Genomic DNA, 19,242 nt, shown 5'->3' with positions numbered 1-19,242 from the left:
CACCGGTGCTATTATAGTTGGAACTAACAGTAGATGTATGGCCAATATGATTATATGAAGATAATGCCAAGGTGGCATGAAGCAGAAGGAGAGCTAGGAAAGGACTCAGCCAGGTCACTGAGATGGTATATTCAGTTGTTTCCTGTATCTCTTTGTTGATTTGCAAGATTTGGCTGTTAATAGCAAAAATACTTCCTAGCCCAAAAATGCAAAATGTTACCACTTGAACTGTTTTCCTCAGTTATTCACACAAGGTATAGACTACTCATATTTTTACTCAGAGGCATTCCCCATCATATTCCACTTATTCAGGACAAGGTGGATTGAGGTTGTATTCACACCGCAGAAATAATGCAGTTTGACAACACTTTAACTGCCATGGTTCAATGTTACGGGATTCTGGGAAATGTAATTTGTTGTGACATCAGAGCTCCCTGAAACAGAAGGCTAAATGTCTCACACAACTACAATTCTCAAAATTCTATAACCTACAACAACAACAACAACAACAACAATAATATTTTTATTTATATTTCCCACCTCTCCTTGCAGATTGAGGTGGGATTACAACAACAGAAACAACATTACAAGATAAAAACTACAATTTCATATAAAATACACTTAATAAAACAGTAAAACCGCTATCAATACAATGCATAGACTAAATCATCATTTAAAATATATATCTTTACAAACAGAGGTGGGATATTTCTAACTCTCTTATAGCAGATTGGGTGCATAGGCCTGCCTGAAGAGATCCATCTTAAGTGCTTTCTTAAAGACATCTAAGGTGGTAATGAGATGGATCTCCTCCGGCAAGCCATTCCATAATTTAGGAGCTATGGTAGTAAATGCCCTGTGGGAAGTTGTTGTTAACTTACATACTCTAATAAGTTCTTCCCGGTTGTTCTGAGAGTGTGGGGTGGATTGTGTAGGGAGACACGTTCCCTCAAGTAACTCGGGCCCAAGCCATGTAGGGCTTTAAAGGTAATAAACAACACTTTGTACTGCGCCTGGAAGCTAATCAGTAGCCAGTGAATTTTAATACTGATGTTATGTGGTCTGATCTAGATGTTCAAGTGACCAATCTGGCTGCTGCATTTTGCACCATTTGAAGCTTCCGAACTTCATACATAGGTAGCCCCATGTAGAGTGCATTACAGAAATCCAAACGAGAGATTACCAGTGCATGTACCACTGCTTCGGTCCAGGTAGGGGCGCAGTTGGTGTATTAACCGAAGTTGGTACCATGCACTCATATCCACATGGGATGATAACTGTAAAGATGGGTCCAGGAGTACTCCCAAACTGTGAACTTTGTCCTTTAAGGGAAGTGTGACCCCGTCCAGGACTGGTTGACAAAATTCTGTCCCTGGACTTGGGGTACCTATCACAGTTATAGTAGTGTCAAAGTGGATTATTTCTGCAGTGCTGATGCAGCCAACATGGGACTTACTCGTCAGTAGGAATGTGCAGGGGTTCACTGCTATTATTGATCTTTAAAGCTGCTATTTGACTTTGATATTTTTGCCTTTACATATTCACATCTAAAGGATTTTTACATGCAATCAAAAGTCTGTTTGCAAGCACGAATCATTAAATAAATACTTCCAAAGCACTTTTTTTCTGCCATCATGTTATCTGACTTCACAAACTGCTGACTGGTTAAATATTTTCACCCAGCACTTCTAAGGTATGCATGAGTTTTAGCTACTGTCCAGGTGTAAAATCATACCTAATATATAGAATGCATATTAATGTGTGTAAGAGCATTCAGGCATTTTACAGCTTCCACATAATCATCTTTCCTCTTGTGTGGGCAACTAAAGTACTCAGCCTTTGACTTAAACACACTCCAGACATGCACCAACTGCTCCCCAAAGCATGCCATGTCTGGTCTTATTGCTTAATTATACAGCAATAAATGCTATAGCCTTTATTCATATTCCAAAGGCATCAACACTAATCTAAATGACAAATTAATTCAGATGTCACATTACTCTCCAGTGAAGTTGCTCTGCACATCAATAGGTGAAAACCAGCAAAAGGACCATGCTTAAGGCTGTCATTCAACACAGACTGACTTGAGAGTAAATCCCAGTTACCTCAATGGGATCTACTTTCATGCAGAAGTGTACAGGATTGTACTATGAAGTATGGCCTAGCTTGCTTCCAGTATTAAGAGGTTCACTAGAGGTTCCTTCTTCTGCAATCAGTCATAATTCCAGTTTATATTTCTCTGAGGAAATACATTACCAAAATTATCTTTTAAGTGGAACAAATCTTCCTCTTCAAAACAAAACAAAACAAAACCACCCACATTGTGGGTTTGAATCAGAGTGCTAGAAAGATTACTTTGAGGGAGACGACATTTCCTAGACTCTCCCAACCAGTGAAGTCACTGATCATGCTAGCTGAAAGATTCTAGGAGTTCTCATCCCCAAAAGAAACTTTGCCAAGCTCTGGTTTGAATTTTAGAGGAAAGCAATGTTCAATTCAGTCTGACAGATCTATTGCTCACCATTCTTTTCCATGACTGAATGTAGGGGAAATTAGTTTAAAAAAATACATTGTGCTGCAGTTCTCCAGCTACCTATAATTAAATGGAAATGGAACTGAATTGCATTTATCCAGCACTATCCTTCTCCATGGTCAAAATCTTTGTATAATGACTACACTGGAGTAAATCCTCTTCAGCAAGTCTTCCCAATGTTGATTAAATGTGTCTGGACTGCACATTCTGAAAGGAAAATGGGAATATCCCCTCTCAGTGAGGGACTCCGTGGATTAGCAGTGAATGCCTTTTTATTATCCTTGGACTACAGTGCAGTCCTATAAAATTGGATAGAACTGACTGAGGACTGCAGATAGGCAAAACTGAATAAGACTAGAAATAGGGTAATCCACTCACTCCTAATCAAAATGAGTTTTAAAATGGATATGGTGAGAAAAATACAATTAGAAATGGTAATTTGGGGAGAAGCTCAACTGCCCAACTCACCAAGCCAACCAGTTTGCAGGGCGCCAGGAAGCCTGGTGTGCCACCATGGCTTGGTCAACAGCTGGCTCTCACGACTCGCCTTCCCAAGCTGTGCTGGGACCCATAAAACAGCCCTGATTGGCTGGGCTAGGTGGGGGAGGTGGGACGTCCAGCTCCAGGGGGTACTACAGTTGCCAGCATGCCCCAGGAATGGGAATTGGGCTGAGATTGGCCCAGACACCAGAAGGGACAGAACCACTGGCTGAGGTGATTAGTTGTTTGGCCTATTTAAGTGGCCAGCTGGAGTCACCATTCTGGCTTGGATCTCCCCACCCTCCCACCCTGGTTGGGTCATGTGGTGACACTGGGTATTGCTGTCACAACTTTCTGGGGATGGCAGCATGGGTTGAGATCTGGTGGGCATGGCTATCAGTGCTTCAGAGCACTGGTAATTGGGAGTCCCAAAGAAACATGGAGGTGCTGAAATGAGAAGGAGGTGCCAATGGAGGGGCAAACCCCTTATCAGCATCCCTCGGTGACAAGGGGCAGGAGCTGTGGATGCCCAGAGCCCCTCTGTCATCCCTGGGCCCTGCCATGACCCAGCAATGGGGATCATCGATCAGCAGTCGGGTTGGTCGATGCCAGATCCTGACTCATGCCTCAGGCCAACCCCATGTGTTAGTTGTATAGTATTTAATAAAGTTTTGGCCTTTTCTTCTACATAATGTCTCTGTGTGTTTCTTATTTTGCGGCGCCCCCTGCCCTGCAAAATATATTTTATAACAAAGGTTAAGACACACAGTTGGTCCTCTGTATCCACAGATTTTTTTTATCCACAGATTCAACCATCCATGGCTTGAAAATATTCAAAAATGATTTAAATTCCAAAAGCAAACCTTGTTTTTGCCATTTTATTTGAGGGTCATTATTTCACTATGCCATTGTATTTAATACGACTTGAGCATCACAGGGGCTCCTCGAACCAAACCTAACAGATACCAGGGGTGCACTGTACTTAAATGCCAGTTTTTCATCTGATGACTTCTTACGATGTTCACAGATTCATTTAGACCATGAAACAGATGGACAAATCCATGTGAAACAGATATAGACCAGAAAGAGACAGATTCGCTCATCCCTATATTGGCTCAATTTCCTCTCCTTCTCCCTACTCAGCTTTTGGAGAGAAAAGGGGTATGAATTGTGAATTGTACAGCTTGTTCCCTAATCACGTTGTAGGTGTTGGGAGTAGGGATTCAAAAACATTCCTCTCTTATACAATACTTCATTTAGAGAAAGGTGTAACCGCAAGAGAAGCTCTTACAGATGTCTTTATTCAACAAAAGCCTGCTTGACTACTCATTGTAAAATACACTTACCAATAGCTCCTTCGAAACCATTCCGGGCCGTGTTCGGACACACAGGGCAACACTCTCCTGGAGGAGGCTGTGGGTTTTCACATTCCAACACATCAAGACACTGGATCTCATCACAAAGAATGGCTCCATTGTCACAGACACATATTTGACAAGGTGCAGGTTTCCATATATCCCTGTTCAGGTACACCTGGCCATTCTGAGTGCAAGGAACATCTTCAGCATCTAGTTCTAGAAGGAAGATAAGAGCAGAAGACAGCCTAAATGGATCTGAATGACAACACATGACAAAGTTTGTGGCAAAATGAAACTCCATCATGTATGAGATTGATAAAAACCATTCCAGGAGGTTGACAAAAGTGTCTCAGGAATCCATACAGTAACACCACAGTTTGGAGCCTGGACTGCAGATAAGAACCAGCTAATGGCCTGAGGTGGCTATAATGTTACTGTCTGCAAAACAGCAGGAGAAAAACATAATGGGAGTCCTCTGGTTCCTGAGCCACCTTTTCAGCAAAGAAGCAATGGAAGGGAGAAGCATCAACGAGCCCTCAAAAAGCTGCATGGGAGAGGTGCTCATGTACAAAACAGAAGAGTTCATACCTGCTCTAATGGATGTAACAAATTGTTTTCTCAACTTGTGGAATATACAGTGGGCCCTTGCCTTATGCGGGGGATCCGTTCCGGAACACACACACACACCGGTAAGGCAAAAAGCTCAAGCCCCATTGGATATAAGGGGCTTGTGCTTGGTGTGTGGCCGTGTGCGCACATCATTCTCCCTTTTGCCGGGCGGCTTCAGCATAAGTCCGTGTACAATATATTCCATGGGAGGGAGATAAAGAGACCAGATTGGGCTCAGTTACAGGGCTGTTTTCATGCACATTCCTGACTCTTTCAAGTGAGGGAATGCAAAACCCAAGAACCTCAGTTGCATGTTTCATAGCAAGCCTGAGAGCAGGCCTGAATGGGGCTTTGTTCAACAAAATATGCTGACAATGAAACAAATATGGCACTGTTATGTTCACTGTCCAGTCCCATACATCAGCATAAAAGCACAATGAAAAGTTCCATCTTCTTGGATGAGAATTTAGAGGGTGCTTTTTCACAACCTTGACAACCCTGGAAATCCATGAAACAGTGATATCTTTTTGTGGTCAACCAAAGTGTACAAAATACATGTTGCAAGCTTTCCAAGCTCCACTGGCTTCTTCATCACACAAAGGTGTTAAAAATTCTGGAGAAAAAACATTATGACAATGATAGTCACAAGCCTGCATTTTGCTAGATTTGTGGCTGTTCTCAGTTCCAGTGGTACTAGAGAGAAATTCCCCCTCAACTCTCCTCCATCCTCCTGGCCCTGTAGTTTCTCCAGGAAATGAAGAAAAAAGTTCCATTGGCAAGACAAAAAAAGACGCTCCTCTTGAGATCCAACTTGGATCTCAGCCCTTAGGCTGAGTTAACTGCATAGTTTTTTTGTTCAGCCATTTTTTTTTCAAACAGAGGACCATGGCAGAACATACACCAAAACATCAGAACTATTCCCAACCTCTGCCCACAGAATAGTAATATTTGAAGGAGCCCATGAGCACATCTATTGTTCTATAGACTGAGCCATTTGTATATATGGATTTTTGTGTTTGTACACGGGTGTGTCCACCATACTCTCGGACATTTCACAGATTATAAACTGGGATGGGCATGGCCAAGCAACAATGGAGTATAGTCAAGATGGCAATAGTTATTACCAAGGAAGAACAAGCAAGCTAGGGACTTTTTCACACAGCCAAAAATGGTGGAGCATAGTGGGTTGCTTCCGTCACTATCATGCAATTGCGTAAAGATTATTAGACGACGTTGTGCGACATCGCCATAATTCCATCATTAGCCTATGAATAAAGAGTAATTCTAGCACCACTTTTCATTCACGGGAAAGTCCCATGAATGAAAAGTGGTGCTAGAATTACTCTTTATTCATTGGAAAATGACAGAATTATGGCAACATCACACGACGTCATCTGATAATCTTCACGCAATTGCATAATAGTGACAGAAGCATTCTGCTATGCTCACGTCACTTTTGACCATGTGATAAAGTCCTAGGCAAGACTGCAGCAGTTTTGTTTTTCCCTGACCCTCAGGGAAGGATGAGATTCTACTCCCTGCTCTCCTCTCTCCCCTCCTGAGTTAACTATTTGCATGCTTTGAACTTAATTTAGGGCAACTGAAGTAAGCTGAGGACATAGGGGGAAAGTGAGAGGAGGAGAGGGAAACATTTTAATAGCAGCCTCTGACAACAAGAATTAATTGGGACTGTCCCTGTCAATTTGAGAGAGTTGAATGTACATGTACACACACATATGTAAAGCATTTGTCCATTTGTTTGTCTGTTATGCTAATACAAATCCACATGTGCAAACACAGAATCACCAAAATTGGTATGATACATAATTTGCAAAAATGGAGGCTATAGATGGGCTTTTGATCTGTCTACCTCTTTGGATACCTCCAAATGAACATGGTAGATTTCTATATTCAGATCTAAAATGTACTTTTATAAACTTTTTATGACAAAATGCTATGTTTTCACTTAGGCTGACATCCCAAACATTTTCATGCATCTTCTGGAACAATCAGCAAATTCATATTTTCCTCAGAAAACTGATGTTCTCTATCATTTTGCTTCAATCCAAGCAACACAAGTAAATTTTCATACACACTCATACACAATGCACTAAAGTTTCTGTCTGTCCGTCTGATGTCTACGTGCATAGGTTTGTGTATAGACACACTCACAGATACACATGTGTGTACATATTCATATACTCTGTACTCAGATTGTGTGTGTATAAACATTTCAGTATATGTAGGTCTATTCTCCCACACACATACTGCACAAATACACATACACACACATACATATACTGCACAAATACACACAGAAAGTTCAAGATGCCAGCAATATTTTCAGCTGGCTTATCTGTTATAATGCAAAACAGATGTGAACACAGTAACAAAGGCATTAGCTGTGAGTATATTGGAGGATTTAAACTTTGTAGGCTAAACTCAAGTAAAGTCAGTCTGCCAATGTTGAAGTAAGAAGAAATTAAACAGATGGTTTATTAACTATTAGTGATCCGCAATGTAATAGAAACTGGTCTTCTAGCCAGATTGTTTGGTGTTAGATGCCTAAAGGTGTGATGACAAAGTAACTTTAATTCCCCATATACAATCCCCAAAAGTAATGATGTCAGCATGAAGTAACATGAAGTTACATCAACATCAATGGCTAAACCATATATGATCTGTCAGGAATAGTCTGAAATCCATCCCAGATAGCTTTCTATCCATTTCTCCCTCACATACGTAAGATAATACAGTGTCGAATATAAATACATAGCCTCTTTCTCCCCCTCACCCCCACCCCCAAGCTCACAACACAACCAAAGTTTGACATATGGACTATAAATTGCTCATTGTGTTATCTCTAGGAAGAAACAGAGGCTTCCGAATTAAATAACATGAAAGTAAACTACGTTTCATACAAAGCTGTCATCTGAACCAAATCCTAACGGTCTTGCCAGAATTCTTTTGTCCGTGCCTTTCATTCCTTCATCCATAACTGTGATTACATCATCCCAGGTAAACGCACTTTACCCATGCTCAGAGGCATGTCATAAAAGGCACATTGGTGCAGAACCATTCTGTTCTCTGACAGACCTTTTGAAAATGAATCAAAGCAATTCCAGTTGCATCAGGCGTTTATACATTGGTCCTGAGAATACAGGGTGATAAGATGTCCTCCTTTTCCAGGAACTGTCCTCCACTTCATCCTTCTGTCAAGGAGGAATTTCAAATTGTCCTCCATGTTGAGCATGACTAAGAAGCATGAATTTACATTTATATGAGTTTTTTAGTTTTTATTTTGGAATGCTCTACATTTTTTCATGTCCTACATTTTGTGGCGCCTTGTCCCTCTTTTCGGTTAGGATATCTGGTCACCCTTCAAGAACACCCAGAGACCGAGACACAGATTTATTATTACTGATATGTTTGTTACTTAATGCAAAGAAGCCCGTGTACAACCACTAGGTGGCAGGAAAGGCCAGCTAATAGCAATATGAAACCATCTTAACACAGTGAATAATAATAATAAAAAAACCAGGCTGGGCACTCATTTGTTTGGACTTATTTGGGTTTGTCTTGGATTCTGACTTCCTGCCAAAGGAACCTCTTTGAGTAAATGAAATATCAACATTGCTGGGATGCAGAGGAAAATAAGAGGTGTAAGTGCGTCTTTCAGAGATTGTGACAGCACCTGGTGCTTGTACTTGGTAATGAAGCTGACATTTGAAAATTCGCATTCACATTCGCTTGCTCAGGACCTTCCCATTGGCATTGGACCAAGATGACTGAATCACGGTTCACTAAAAACTGCTGTACAAATGAGGAGTGGAAAAGAGGAGGAGGCGAGCTCATGGCCCCTATTCTCTCGCAGAGAACATTCTTCAGTTCTCCAGTACAATCTTATAAAAAAGTATCTTTGGGGAAAACAGAGAAAGAAAACTCCTTCTCTGCCAGAGCTCTCTTATTCTGAAACGGGATGTCATTGCTGTGGGTGAACACTAATAAAAACTGGGATAAAATAGGCTCCACTGACTAAACAGATTTCCCACTCTCCTCCCCACAGCTCCTTGCCCACTTGCCCTCCAAGATTTGTTCTGGAGGGCTGGGGTACAAAAGTATATATAAGGTACATAAAGACAGTGCAGAGAGGGAAAGGGAGATATCCTGCTGCATGAGTCAAAGTCATTTCTTGTGAGATTGTTTGTCATTCTGTGTGTTCCAACCAACAATAGATGCACAATGTGAAGTTGAAGGCTTTCACGGCTGGCATCCATAGTTTTTGTGGATTTTTTGGGCGATGTTCTAGAAGAGTTTATTCCTGATGTTTCGCCAGCATCTGTGGCTGGCATCTTCAGAGAATGCTGGCATGGTACAGAGAATGTTGGCATGGAATGCTATGCCAGCATTCTCTGAAGATGCCAGCCACAGATGCCAGCAAAATGTCAGGAATAAACTCTTCTAGAACATGGCCACATAGCTTGAAAAACCCACACAAAACAACAGATGAACACATAGTAATACCACTTTGGTTAGTCCTGTGTCCATGAACAGAATTACACCCTGGGTGCATGCAATTTCAAACAAGAGTGTTTAAGAGTGTTTTTCATGACACTGGCTCAGTAACAAACCCAGAAATTCTTTTACACAATTTTATATGAATTTGTTACGGTCGCAGTTGCTTCTGTATGTGAAACTATGCTGCTGTAACTGAGCACTGATTTGCATTCCCGGTTCTCTGACTCATCCTGACATTATGCAAGAAAGATCCTCTTTTTCCTTTTTCCTTTTTTTTTTTTTTCTTTTCTTTTTTTGCAGTCAAGACTCCTGAGAGAACATTTGAGAATATGGGAAGCAAACTCTGCTTTGGTTTGTTTTCAGTCCTCTAGTTTCTAGTATTGATCTAAAAGGCCCTGACAACAACGCCTGGAGACATTCCTGACTTCTAAGTCATTGCTCTTTCAGGCACAATCAAGGAGGCAAGAATATCTGCTCCTTTACCTGTTAAACTTATTTATTGTATAAAGGGAGAATGGCCTGGAACAATCTAAACCTCCTAGGCAAGTGGGCATTTCTCCATACATCTTCCCTATAACATTATTTGAAGGGTGGTGAAAACAGCATGCAGAGAAGTTACAGGGGAGATTACAGTGTGAATGAGAGCTGCTGCAAAAGGCTTTCACTCTGGCAGCCCCAATCCTGTCATTAAAGTGGTATTAAGATAACAGGAAATTTCATTAATACAAAATGCTGTCCAATGTCACTTTAATAACAGGTTAATGACAGGTTATTGACAGGATCAACACGACTTCATGTGAAAGCCTTTGGCGCTATTGCTGTCATTCGCTCTTCCCGGACGGAATAAGCATGAATGACATGTGAAAGTCCTTCCCTTGATCAAGCGAGAAGAAAGGGATACAAGCAGGAAGGACAGGATAATGACAAGAAAGGGATGGGACGTTCCCTGGTGTGATAATCTCCAGGGATAATGAGATAAAATCATCCATTTCTCCTTAAGGATTCTAGAAGCAGAAATTTACTTTGAGGGTGATTTAAACCCCACCATTTTTTATTTATTTATTTATTTATTTATTTATTTATGGATCAGAGCAGGCCACAGAACAGAGCCACTCTCAGCCAGCTTGCCTCACAAAAGCTATTGTTAGAAATAAAATGAGACAGAAATATTCTGGCCCTTAGTAGAGGACACTGGAGAGTGAGTGGTACCTAAAGAAAATACAACTTAAAAGTAAAAACTTTCAAAATGTTGGGATGCAAGCTTATTTTAAAGGAAATACTGCGTTCCCTTTCTGTAGTTCTTCCCTGTCTTTCATAAATTTTCAACTCCATTTGTGTTTTATGTCATAAGAACAAACCTTTCTGATTATCAAACCAAAAATGCAGAATGAAATCAAAGTGAAGGCTGTAATGCAAGAGACTGAGGAATCTGCAGCACAGCTGTGTAACTGGGTTAAGCATCAACAAGTACACCTGAGGTAAGCAGAAGAGGCATGCCACCCACTCCTTAACAATCCTACTGCCTCTCTCCTGTAATACTCAGACACACAGAAAACTTACTTTGTTGGACTAGCACACCCAGTGGCCAGCCCTGTCTGTATGGAGCAAAGACAACAGCCTCCCCCGATCCCTCAGTAAGGAGGCCAGATGATGCATAGCCCAAAGCCTCATTCTAGTGCAAACAGATGGGATGAAGGCTGGCCCATTTAGCACTAGAATTGGGTTTTACCCATTTTACCCTGGAACAGACAAAGTCTCTGTTTGCTCAGGATCTTCTCTGTTCTCATGCTGGGTGGCTGACTGCATGCATGTCCCACTGAGTTGTCCAGTGTGCCTACCGCTGCCACCAGTTGCTCATTTTGAGGTCAGAACAAGGTGGCCAGCCATGTGATTGCCACTGGGCACCAGGTAGCTCTACAGGATGAATGTGTAGTCAGCTATCTGGAGTCACAATGGAAGACTTTGCAATGGGTGAGGGTCAGGGCAACCCCAGGACCAGGATACTCTGTGCTACCCCTCCATGTTGCAGACAGGGCCTCAGAGTTATAGTCCAAAAAGTAATTTGTATAGGTTCTGGACTGATGGACCCAACCTGGAGAAAAATATACCTGCTTAGAGTAGTCTAAACTCCTATGTAAGGAATTATCACAACTGAGAATTATTAAGCCAAAAATTAAATATTTTCAGGCTTTATTGATTTCAGTGGGATAAATGTTAGAAGGGCCCTGTGTAAACTTATGAGATGTTCTATCTAGAGCCAGGAATGATCAGGAATCACTTGAAGTTCAGAGCCTTTCAAGGTTCCTGAATAATTAAATTCATTTGGGAAATACCGGTTGCAATGACTGGAGCCTAATACACCATGCCACTCAGCAACTGTTTACATGAAATTGATTGCTATGCACTGTGTTAACCTGCTGTCACACTGCACAATTAATGAAGTTTGACCCTGCTTTAACTGCCGTGGCTTAGCGTTGTGGAATCCCAGGCTTTGGGGTTTGTTGCGGCACCACAGCTCTCTGACAGAGGAGGCTAAATATCTCAAATCCCAGAATTTCATAACATTGAGCCATGGCAGTTAAACCAGTGTGAAACTGCATTTATTCTGCAGTCTAGATGCACCCTTAATTATCTATAAAGGGAAAAAGTGACTAGGGCCATCCTAATTAGAAGTGCTGGCCCAAGGGCAATAATAACATTCCTACATTTGATTTATAAAGCCTGGAAGAACTAACTGAGCAAGAGAAGTGTGACTCAGTGGCGTGGTGCAGGGAGTGTGATTTGAGGGTGCGGGGAGTGTACCTGCACCAGGTGATACCTCAGAAGAGGGGCAATACATGTCCACTTGCAGGGTGAGAAGGGCTAGTGTGCCCCTCCTGGCTTTGACATAGCAGTGGCTCAGTAGAAGGCTCCATTCTCAGGAGAAGGGATGAGACAGCCTTTTTATCCACCTCCACCAGCTGCCGGGCAGTTTCCCCCCCCCCCCCCCCCCCGCATTGGATGACACCATGTGTAGGGACACTACTGGCCCTAGTTGGTTCTGTTGGCTCTGCAGCACCACTCATCAACTTTCAGTACCATCAACCATGATGGGATTCAGAGACATTGTTTTACAGTGGCTCCTTTTCTTCTTGGATGGACAAGCTAGAAGATGATCATAGAATCATAGAGTTGGAAGAGACCACAAGGGCCATCCAGTCCAACCCCCTGCCATGGAGGAAATCTAAATCAAGATTCTGGATTATTCTTGTTTTGTTCTTTAGCCATTAACCTCTGGAGTCCCTCAAGGCTATCCCCCCCCCATGTTATCTGCATCTGCATGAAACATCTGGGAGAGCTTAAGAGGGCTGGAGTTCCATCCTGCCAGTATGCTGATGATACCCAGCTCTGGTTCACATTTCCACTAAACTCCAAGGAAGATGTTTCAGTTCTAAATTGGTGTCTGGCACCAGTAATGGATTGCATGAGTGCAAGAAGAAGAAGTTTGATCCAGATAAGACAGAAATGCTCCTGGTCATTCACTTGGTAGATCCTGGGACAGTAGTTCAGCCTATGCTGGATGTTGTTACATTCACACTGAAGATATAGTTACGCTGTATGGGTATACTCCTGGATTCAGCCTTGAACATTAAGGCTCAGGTTCCTGCAATGGCCAGGAGTGCTTTTGCTCATTTAAGGCTTGAACTGTTCCTGGAGATGCCTCATCTACCCGTGTTGACAAATGTCTTAGTTACAACTGATCTAAAAGATTATCACACGAGGGCTATTTACAGTTTAATAGTACTATTCTAATGTTATTAAGCAAGAACAATACAATGGTGATATTCCAGCTCAGACATCAGAAGGGCCGCAAGGCCCAGAAAAACCCAGAGAAGTGAAGACAAGAAGCCACCAAAGGGAAGGTATTTTTATCATACATCAAGGAAGTCACAGACAGAATAAGCAAAGTGGTGAGGAAGCACAGCCTTCAAATGGTTTACAAACCAACGAAGAAAATCCAGCAAATGCTTTGCTCAGCCAAGGACCAGAGAGACCCTCTCACAGCCGCAGGAGTTTACCGCATACCATGCAGCCGCGGACGAGTCTACATAGGGACCACCAAACGCAGTGTGCAAACAAGAATCAAGGAACACGAGAGACACTACTGACTGGGCCAGCCAGAAAAATCAGCAGTAGCAGAATATGCCACAAACCATCCTGGGTATAAAATACTGTTTGAAATCACTGAAATTCTGGACCATGCCAACCACTACCATGTCAGGATGCACAAGGAAGCCATTGAAATCCAGAAACATCTGGACAATTTCAACCGAAAAGAAGAAACCCTTAAAGTAAACAAAATTTGGCTACCAGTCCTGAGGAATAGCAAAATAAGGACTCCGCAAATGCAAATGGGAAATCACTCAGAGTCAGGGGCTTTCCTAGCAGATATTGATCACCAATTAGCAGACATTAATCCTCTTTTGCATTAGCCTTCCAGCCTGAGGCCTGCCATCAGCACAGAACAATACACATGCAAATCACTCCTGCATTCCCAGGCTCACACAGTATATAGACACCCACTTTTTCCAGACAAGCATTCTCTGAAGATGCCAGCCACAGATACTGGCGAAACATTAGGAAGAAAATCTTCTAGAACATGGCCACATAGCCTGAAAAACCCACAAAAAAGATATTAAAACACTTTCACACTGGTTGCAGTAACAGGGCATTAACGATTCATAAGCAGTAAAAAAGCACCTTTACATTCAAAACGTTGGCAGAAGGGGTTGTTTTGGCAGAGAGAAAAATTGGTCTTCTCTCGCCAATATGTTATATGTTCAAAAATAACCCATGTAAATAATAATTATTTCTTTCTGAATGTATTTCCACACAACAAACTCAGATTTGGACCTAGTCCTCAATTTTCTTAAAAAACAAAACAAAACAAAAAACTCATAATTACTGCTGACTTCACAGAGAAGATGATTTCCCTTCAAGCTCCAACATGCCCAGCTGAAGAGCAAATTACAGCACCACTTTTGCTCTTTTTGGAAACCCACATAAATGCTGACTGCACAGCAAAACTATTATTCTATCTAATGAAATACTGGGCCTCTGGGAAATTTAAAAAAGAAACACCAGTGAAAAAATCTGCAGCAATGCCAACAAGAAAAACTCCATCTCCATGTATTTCCTATTTGGATTTGCCCAACTCAGAGTCAGCAAATTTAGGTTTCCTGCTAACAATGAGTTCACTTTTGACATTCTAAAGTGTGGTACTGACAATAAAAATGCATCAAAACAGCAGCTGCATATGTTAAAAGCTACCTTGATACCCTAAATGCACCAGATTCTGTCTGATCTTGGAAGCTAAGCAGGGTTACCCAGCTTAGTACTTGGATGGGAGACTGCCAACAAATACCAGGTGCTGTAGGTTATATTTCAAAGGAAGAAACTATCAAAGCACTTCTGAGTATTCCTAAATTGATGGGGTCTCCATAAGTTGACAAGCAACTTGAAAGCACACACATGCCCACATACACACCTTGACAGAAACTTCTAACTGTTCATGCACAGAGTAAAAAACAACATCCAAGGCTGTATCCATACCCTTACTCCTGATAAAGTAACTGCAAACTTTCCTTCTTATTATAATTAGTTCATGGAGTGAATGTTATATTAACATATTCAAACTGTGCTGAATTTTTAAAGATATTCTCAGAAAACAATTTCTGTTTTGAAAAATATTTGATCTCCAAAATGTGAGGGAATTTCATTTTTCCCCTAGCAAATACTTGGCAAAATGTCTTCTCCAGTTTCACATTCCCACTGGTTTAATATTGTTTAATATTATTTTAATGGACTACACATACCATAATACGAAGGGACTTTTGCTGTTACAATAAGACTTCCAATTGTTTTCCCCATGTTTCTGTATCTAACATAGGCTCCCAAAATCTATATTGAAGGGTTATCCAGACCTCCGTAGCAGATTTTGGTAAATGCACTACGTACAGAAGACATCAGACATTTGCTCTAGCCATGGCTTCTAGTCTGCTGATGGATAAACAGCACTAGGTACAGTCAGCCCTCCATACCCACGGATTCTTTATCCAAAGATTCAAGCAACCATGGCTTGAAAATATTGGGGGGAAAATATAAATTCCTAACAGCAAGCCTTGATTTTGCCATTTTATGTAAGGGGCACCATTTTACTATGCCATTGTATTCAATGTGACTTGAATATCCACAGATCTTGGTATCCATGGGGAGTCCTGGAACCAAACTCCAGCTTGGTTGAGGGACTACTGTACTGGCCAGTTTTGTTGAAAGAATAAATGGATTTAATTCCTACACCTTGTTGTCCTCCTCTATTAGCCTATTTCTCTAATGTGAGAGTTTAAGGCCACTTGAAGTAATCCTAAATTCTTAGAAATCTGTTTTCCAGAACTGTTGGATAATGTTTCCTTTCATGGTAAGAAAATTCAAGTAAAGCTGATGGACAAATATAGTTTGCAGAATTTGGGAAGGCCATTTTCAGTCAACTCCATGTCAATTTCTTTTCATCACTACCTTGCAAAAATGTCTGTACCTTCATGAGTTGAGGCAGAACAGCCAACTGAAGAATAAACAGATGAATAAAGGAATGAGCAGATAGAAAATCCTGAAGCAAATGTTAGTGGATGGCATTTAAGACTCGGAACATCTGCCAGTTTCATGGGTATTTCGTTTCTCATAAACTAACAGGTATTCCTATCTTGATGCAGACCCATATCAGGTGAAACACCCCACTTTCAATATTGAACCTTGTGTATACATTTTGGTAGCATTTTTTCTAATGGAGACAGTTTCTACATGCTTGCCTAATTGACTAAAATGGACACATCTTTCCACGTACACACACTTTTTCATTGTGCACATTTTTAAATATTAAATATAGTTTTGTGTGTGCACCAACTTGCCAAAATGTATTGTAAGCTTTAGAAATAACATAGGTTTCTGTGATAAGATATACTTGTTCCACTACTAGTCTGAGGAGGTGTGAAATTGATATTTTCATAGGGATATCCCAATGCAAACCCCCCTTCCCCATCCTTAGTAGTCAGGATCAGACTGTAATCTTTGCTGGGAAGGTAAGGGTGTTATGGGTAGCCAAGTTTACCTCTTGTATCCATGAGATATTAGACTATACATCTTCCCATGCTAAGCCAAAAATAAACTTTAAAAGAACACTCCAGTCCCCACTGAAAAAAAAGAAATAGAAGCATCTGTCTCCCTCTCTTTCTTACACACACACACACATACTCTAGTGACTAGTTCAATGCAGGATTGTAACATAAAGCTAGATAGCATTAAGTCTAACTCCAGATTATTAAGACTGTTCATGGTTTGGGGGCTGCAGTCTTAACAAATCTCCAGGTGCATTTCCAGTTCAGTTAATTCACTTTGGATCAGCAGCTCATTTTGATTTAGGCTAGCATTTTAAAATTCATTCATGAATGTAAAATACCCTGCTCTTTTTGACTTTTAGTAAGTTATGGGATCAAGAATGTCCTTCTTTAAAGGTATTAATGAAGTAGGGATGTGGGGAGCTGTTGATTTGCAAAGGCAACATGTGCACAGATGTTTATGCTGAAATAAGAATTGTTGACAATATTGACTCCAAATTGTACTCCATTCTTCTTCTCTCCTTTCAAGGCCTACCATGAAAACAGAGCTTGTGTCCTGTGTAACCAGTGTTGGAGGAAAAGCAGTCTTTTGTTTTTTTGGCCCAGTTTTCTTTATGCACTTTTTCTTTTTCTTTTTTAAAAAAAAAGGGAAGTAAATTTTATTTAAAAAGCAAAATTGAAGCTAATGAAAGCAGTTTGAAATTTAGACATATAACAATGAAAATCGAAGTCTAAATCCAGCTGCTACCCCAAGCAAGGTGATTTTTAGATTGTAAGCCTGAGGGCAGGGAACCGTCCAATTAAAAAGATTGTACTGTATGTACAGCGCTGTGTAAATTTACAGCGCTTCATAAATAAAGGTTAATAATAATAATGATGATGATCCCAGTGAATCAACTGCCGAATGGTAACTCAACATGTATGTAAACCCCACTGTGTCAATAGGTTTATTCTAGTTGGGACTAGAATTAGGATTTAGGTTGGAACAGGTTTTTTAAAACAACAACAACAACAACAATCTGCATTAACTGAAATATATCACCTTCTTTCCAAAGCCATTTTACAACCACATAGTTGTCAAATGGCTTTCAGTGCATGCATACCAGTTATTATCATCTTCCCTTTTTAGGATTACTGTTCAAGGACACAGGAAATGAAAGAAAGATTTTACTTTCCGTGACAAGACCCATCTTATTTACATATGCTTCCTTGATTCAAGACCAAATATTGTTAATGTCTACACTACATCAATCAGATTGTCTACAAGAAACAACTTTATTTCAGTTAGAATTCAGAAATGGATATGCCTTTAAACAAATCAGTGTTTAAAGCCAGCCACAAGCGCCTTTGCAATCGATGTCATCTAATTCCATATCACCCCAAAACTCACAAATTACTATCTATTATTAGTATTTTTCCATAATTTTGTTTATTCTGTGATGCCTTATCGAAATGGGTGGGTGGGGGAGAAAATTATTCCTGAGCTGTAATGGAAAAAAGTTCAAGATGTATCACTCATAAGTGGCCTGTTACAGACTGCCAAAATAAAGCTGCTTCAGGTCTCTTTGGAGGTATGCTATTTAAACGATGCATGCATCCTAAGAATCCGGAAGCTGTACCAAAGCTGCACTCCAGTGCTTAGGAACGGAGTGTGGCTTTGGCGCGACCTCCAGACTCTTAGGACCCATGCATCATTTAAATAGCATACCTCCAAAGAGACCCGAAGCAGCTTTATTTTGGCAGTCTGTAACAGGCCCCTGTTAATAAAATTGTAACCGCCCAGAGAGAAAGAAACATTATGGGGTTGTCTGCATAGGCCAAATGGTCCAGCTTCCCCACTCTCAGCCTGGTGTCATCCAATTTAGATGACACAGGCCAAAAAAAAAATAAAAAAAAAACATAGCAGGATTGGGCCTCATCCTGACAGTACAGACTTGGATCTGGAGGACTCAGTCTGAACCCAGGGTAAAGAAACTTTACCCAGGGATAAAACAGTGCTGGTTTTCTGTAGGGTTTCCAAGAAACTCCATGGCAAAATTGGACAGTTCTGACAGCCGCTTCTTCCTACTCCACACCTTACCAGCCGGAAAACCATCTGAGAAGCCCCCAGTTGCCCCATCTGATGCTGAAATGGGAGGCCTGGAGACACAGGCTGGAACGGTAAAGAGTGGCCCCAGGTCCTGGATCAATGTGAGGACGTGTGTGAACACCCACCCTTCCTCCTGCTGACCCAAAGACTAACCCAGCTGAGTATGGCACAGTCATGCTATCTTGCCTGGTCTGCTCAGCCCTATAGATATTTACAATAAGACGATAGATCTGATGATTAAGAAGAGGGGAAAGTTCCACAGATGACATAACACTTGCATCCAGATCCCCCAGATCCAAAACTGGCTACCAGGTGCCATGAGTTTTACAGACTAAGCAGTTTCCACAAACCAGCTTCCTTTCAGAATATTAATGACCTATTATAAGTTCAAAAATCAGTCCTGGAAAAGACAGATTAATCCTGGCCCACTTTTTCCCAAAATTGAAACTCAAAGTGACTTACAGTTTAAAAGAACAATACAACTAAAAACATACAAAAATGAGC

The 19,242-nt window shown here is 41.1% G+C and overlaps 1 protein-coding gene across 1 annotated transcript in view; it reads right to left on the bottom strand.

The window, feature by feature from the left end:
• The window catches only part of COL5A2 (collagen type V alpha 2 chain), a 174,939-nt gene that overhangs the window by 92,664 nt on the left and 63,033 nt on the right, over window positions 1–19,242 (bottom strand). Inside the window, exon 2 of the mRNA XM_089519615.1 lies at window positions 4,360–4,587. Coding sequence (XP_089375741.1) covers window positions 4,360–4,587 — 228 coding nt within the window. The remainder of the gene's footprint in view (window positions 1–4,359; window positions 4,588–19,242) is intronic.

The sequence above is a fragment of the Sceloporus occidentalis genome, unplaced genomic scaffold (genome assembly GCF_023333645.1).
Source record: "Sceloporus occidentalis isolate IW3139 unplaced genomic scaffold, rSceOcc1.0.p SCAF_4, whole genome shotgun sequence".
NCBI classification, from domain to species: Eukaryota; Metazoa; Chordata; class Lepidosauria; order Squamata; family Phrynosomatidae; genus Sceloporus; species Sceloporus occidentalis.
This window is presented reverse-complemented; position numbering and strand designations above follow the sequence as displayed.